Raw genomic sequence first — 4,913 nt, 5'->3', positions numbered from 1 at the left:
CCCATGAATTCGAAATCAAGGACCTCGGAGACTTGAAGTTCTTCTTGGGAATGGAAGTTGCAAGATCCAAAATGGGGATAGCTGTAACTCAAAGGAAGTACACATTGGACCTATTGAAAGAAACTGGTATGCTTGGATGCAAACCAATAGACACTCCAATAGACCCGTATAAAAAGATTAGAACGGAGAATGATAGTTTATCTGTCGACAAAGGACGATATCAACGACTTGTTGGAAGACTTATTTACTTATCCCATACCAGACCAGACATAAGTTTTTCAGTAAGTATAGTAAATCAATTCATGAACTGTCCTACTGAGGAACATATTGGAGCTGTCAACCGTATCTTAAGATACTTAAAGATGACACCTGGGAAATGATTATTATTAAAAAAGAATGATAATCAAAAGGTAGAAGTCTTTACTGATGTTGACTAGGCAGGAGATATATCCACCCGACGATCAACCTCTGGCTATTACTCGTATGTATGCGGCAATCTAGTGACATGGAGAAGTAAGAAGCAGTCGGTGGTATCTCGGAGTAGTGCAGAAGCAGAATACAGTGTACTGACGCTTGGTATCTGTAAAGGTATGTGGATCAAAAGATTTCTCAAGGAGCTTGGAATTATGAGAGAAAATTCTATCAAGATGTTCTATGACAATCAAACTGCAATCAGTATCGCAAAGAATCTTGTTCATCATGACCGAACAAAACACATTGAAATTGATCAGAACTTCATTTCAGAGAAGGTGGACAATGGAATCATTGAATTGGTCTATACTCCTTCTAGAGACCAAACCACAGACATTCTCACCAAGGCTTCTAAGTCCAGTTTTGATGAGCCAACCAACAAGTTGGGCATGTACAATCTGTACAACCCACCTTGAGGGGGAGTGTAGAATTACGCTCATTATTATATAGTTTAATTCTATTTAGTACTTGCTATATTTAGTCATAGTATAAAAAGGGTAATTCCTTAATTATAGTTATTTATGTTTATTCCATAATTATATGAATTACTTAATTGTAGGAAGATTTCTTTCTTCATTTTTTATCTCTTGTACTCGCCTATTTATAAGTGAATTATCTATGTATTCAGTGAGAAAAAGTATTATTCAAAACTCACATATTTGTAAGTATGAGATTTCCAAACCTTCATTTACACATCTTTTGGTACCTATCCCGCTGTTTCTTCTTTCCAATGAAATACAAAATCCTTCCCACGTGAAAATTATAGTATATGGCAGACCAAAGACAGTCCCTGACAAGTTGGACATAGAATATCCCTTTGCTAGGGTCCTTATTTCCTTTGTGCATCTGTTAGTTGAATTGTTTACCTGATTACTATTTGGCTAGTTGTGAATGACGTGCAGTGAAGATATTCAGATGGTATTCAGTATAATTATTTAGCTTCCAGCTTTGATATTTTTTGGTTTCAAATTATGTATTAATTTTAGGGGATTTGCATACATACCGCTCAAATCCTATGTATTTACATATCTAACAACTTAACCTTACTTTTTACATTTATACCACCCCAATCTTTGATATTACATTAAAAATACTGCTATTTTAACTTTAAAAATGTGAAACACAACTTTTCATTCATAGGTAGGTTGACATATATGTAGAACTTGAAGTTTTGGTGTTATTTATGTAAATAAATAGGACTTAAGTGGTATGCATGTAAGTTTTCCATTAACTTTATAGAACCGATTGACATACAATATAGCTACTTGTGAAGAACGTTAATTTCTGCTAATTTCCATCTTCACAATGGTGATCAGGGTTATTCGTTTTACACATTAAGGTGATGAGGGCTACATCAAGCCCCGTCATACTTTGTAATGCCTATCAAGTTTTCTTCCGAGCCTAGATTTAATTTTCAGCTTTTTTAAAACTAAAACTACATTTGCATATATCTGCCATATGTTGCAGGCAGGTATTCTAGGTAATATGCAAAATTTGTATGAGACAGTTAAAAAAGCCCAAATGGTAGTCCAAGTGGAAGCAGTCCGTGTTCAGAAAGAACTTGCTGCGTATGAATTATTTAGTTCATAACTGCATAACTACTCATTTTATCTCTCTTGGAATTCTCAAATTGCATTTTAACACATTTTATTTGCAGGGAAGAGTTTGATGGTTATTGTGAAGGTGAGCTAATCAAGGTATTGGGCAGATTTCTGAAATCTTTCGGTACTGTTTTCATAAAAAACAGTTGAAGGCTTTCCATATTAATGCAGTATTAGAAAAATTTAATGGATGCAATAAAATCATTTAGTAAGCTTTTGGCTCATATTTGCATTTACAGATCGTTCCCGATAAAATTCTGATCTCTTCTTGTTTGATGACTTGTCAGGTAACACTTTCAGGCAATCAGCAACCAGTACGCACTGAAATCACTGAGGCTGCAATGGAGTTGGGTGCTGAAGTAAGCACTTTCTTTGACCTTATTTTGGCGACAATTTATTAATGTTTACTATTTTCTAATGTCTATCAGTTTTTTTTCAGTATTACTAGATAGGTTGTATGATATGCTCAGTTAGTTGTTTTCTGAGAATTTTTTTATTTGAGTTTGATTTTTACCGTTTTAACGATAGGTTTTATGCATCCCTATTAAATTTAAGTGATAGGAGCACTTATAAAACAGAGATTAGCACCTATGAGCTCATATAACCCAAATTTTCTGCCATGCCTAAACATCATTTACTTAATGGTACTTTTGTGTTGCAGATGAGTGCTCATTAGCTTCTAAAGCCTTTAAGGAGTGACTAGTGTTAGGTTTTTTTTTTTTTTTTCCTTATATGTATTTTTTAACCAGCCACATTCCAGCAAAATTCTATTGTCTCAAGAAAAGATGCAACAGTAAGCAATTGCAGAAAATTCAAAAAAAAGAGGAAAATTTACGTACATACTGCACAATTCTTATGTATTTTCTTATTTTTCACCTCAAGTTTGATATTTACATTTATAACACTTGGTGTTATAGACCTATGCATTAAAAGGTGTATTTCACTTAAAATAAAGTTAGTAGCGGTATTTTTTATGTGATGTCAAAGATTGGAGTGACATGCATGTAAATATTGAAGTTTAGGTGTTAGATATTTAAATATATAAACATTGTGTGATATGTATGTAAATGACCCAAATAAAAAAGAACAAAAATACATGGCATATTTGTTCTCTTTCGGAAGGGAGGACCTAGATGACTTCTTTTATTATTATTAAACCAACAAGGCCAACAAGAAGCCCAAATGCGAAGAACCCGATACGTTCTCTTTAAAACTACTTAACTTGAGGCATGTATATGCTAAAGTGAGAGTCATGGCATATTTGTTCTCTTTTGGAAGGGAGGACCTAGATGACTTCTTTTATTATTATGATATTCACACACAAGATTGAGCACTCCCACCTCCTAAACCCCATATTAAAGTGGCTATTATGGTGGATATCTGCATAAGCTCCTATCAATAGGGGTGTAAATGAGCTGAACATGAGCGAGCCAGGCTCAGTTCGTAGCGAGCCAGGCTCAGTTCGTGTTCGGCTCGTTTAAAAATATCATTGTTTATGTTCAACTCGTTTATATTCGAACTGTTCGGCTCGTTAAAAAATATCATTGTTTATGTTCAACTCGTTTATATATCGAGCTCAAAAAAATTGTTAATGTTTGACTCACAAGGAGTTATTTTGACAACCCTAATCATGCAGCCGTAGGATGTTGTTAAGGGTTGAGGTAAGATTTAAATCTTATTGGTTATATTAAAATATCATTTTAATATAATTTAATATATTTTTATTTAATAATTTTAATTGATTATAATTTGAACACGAACTAACAAATCTTTATTCATGTTCAGCCTGTTTATATATAGAGCATAAATAGAGCACAAAAAAAATGTTCAGCTTGTTTATATATAGAGCATAAATAGAGCACAAAAAAAGTTTTCGTGTTCGGTTCGTTGACTTGGCGAACGAATCGAACACGAGCTTCTCAAGTTGTTCATGAACAACGAGCCGTTTTGACAGTCCTACCTATCAAATCCTAAACTAGGTCATTAAAAGGAATCATAAATTGATATTATCCTCAATACCTCATAAAAACCCAAATAGAAGCTTCCTGCTGGCCTTTCTCGTGATTACGCCAAATTAGTGGGTAAGAAGACGTTCAACAAATTTGAAGTTCAAAAGATCCTTGTTGATTTAGGAAGCTCTATTGGCATAATATTCCATCATGTCCTCACAAGATTAGGTATTTTCACGAGTAGTTTATCATTCATAAGTTATAATAACTAGTTTCTATAAAGAACTCAAGAGTTTTAAAGTGACCATTAAGGGGGATATCTATACAAAATTCCCTATCAAATCCTCCACAGTCATTACTTCTAGATCAAAAAATTAAACTTTGAATAACTATTTAAGTGAATGGTTGGAAGTGGCATGTGGAACAACCTCAATGCATATTAAAACAATCCCCACCCTCTCTCTCTCTCTCTCTCTCTCTCTTTCTCTCTCTCTCTCTCTCTATATATATATATATAACGAATTTCTTTTACATTAATCAAAAGGGTCATTTATATACATATCACCAAATTACTATATATTTACATATCTAACACCTAAACTCTATTTTTTTACATTTGCACCGCTCAAAGCCAACTTTGCATAAAATTACCGCAGTTTTAACTTTAAAACGTTGAAATACACCTTTTTATGTATAGGTAAGTTGGCATGTGTTTGTGTGTCTACATATACATACATACATACATACATACATATATATACATACATACATACATATATATACATACATACATACATATATATACATACATACATACATATATATACATACATACATACATATATATACATACATACATACATATATATACATACATACATACATATATATA

General features: G+C 33.1%; 1 protein-coding gene across 1 annotated transcript in view; it reads left to right on the top strand.

The window, feature by feature from the left end:
• Positions 1-4,913, top strand: part of LOC110019384 (nucleoid-associated protein At2g24020, chloroplastic-like) — a 16,857-nt gene that overhangs the window by 11,149 nt on the left and 795 nt on the right. Inside the window, exons 3-5 of the mRNA XM_020717026.1 lie at positions 1,939-2,039; positions 2,129-2,168; positions 2,360-2,431. Of these exons, the coding sequence (XP_020572685.1) occupies positions 1,939-2,039; positions 2,129-2,168; positions 2,360-2,431 (213 nt within the window). The remainder of the gene's footprint in view (positions 1-1,938; positions 2,040-2,128; positions 2,169-2,359; positions 2,432-4,913) is intronic.

Source organism: Phalaenopsis equestris, unplaced genomic scaffold (assembly GCF_001263595.1).
Source record: "Phalaenopsis equestris unplaced genomic scaffold, ASM126359v1 Scaffold000054, whole genome shotgun sequence".
NCBI classification, from domain to species: Eukaryota; Viridiplantae; Streptophyta; class Magnoliopsida; order Asparagales; family Orchidaceae; genus Phalaenopsis; species Phalaenopsis equestris.
Note: the sequence above shows the minus strand (reverse complement) of the source record. Positions and strands in the feature narration are given on the sequence as shown.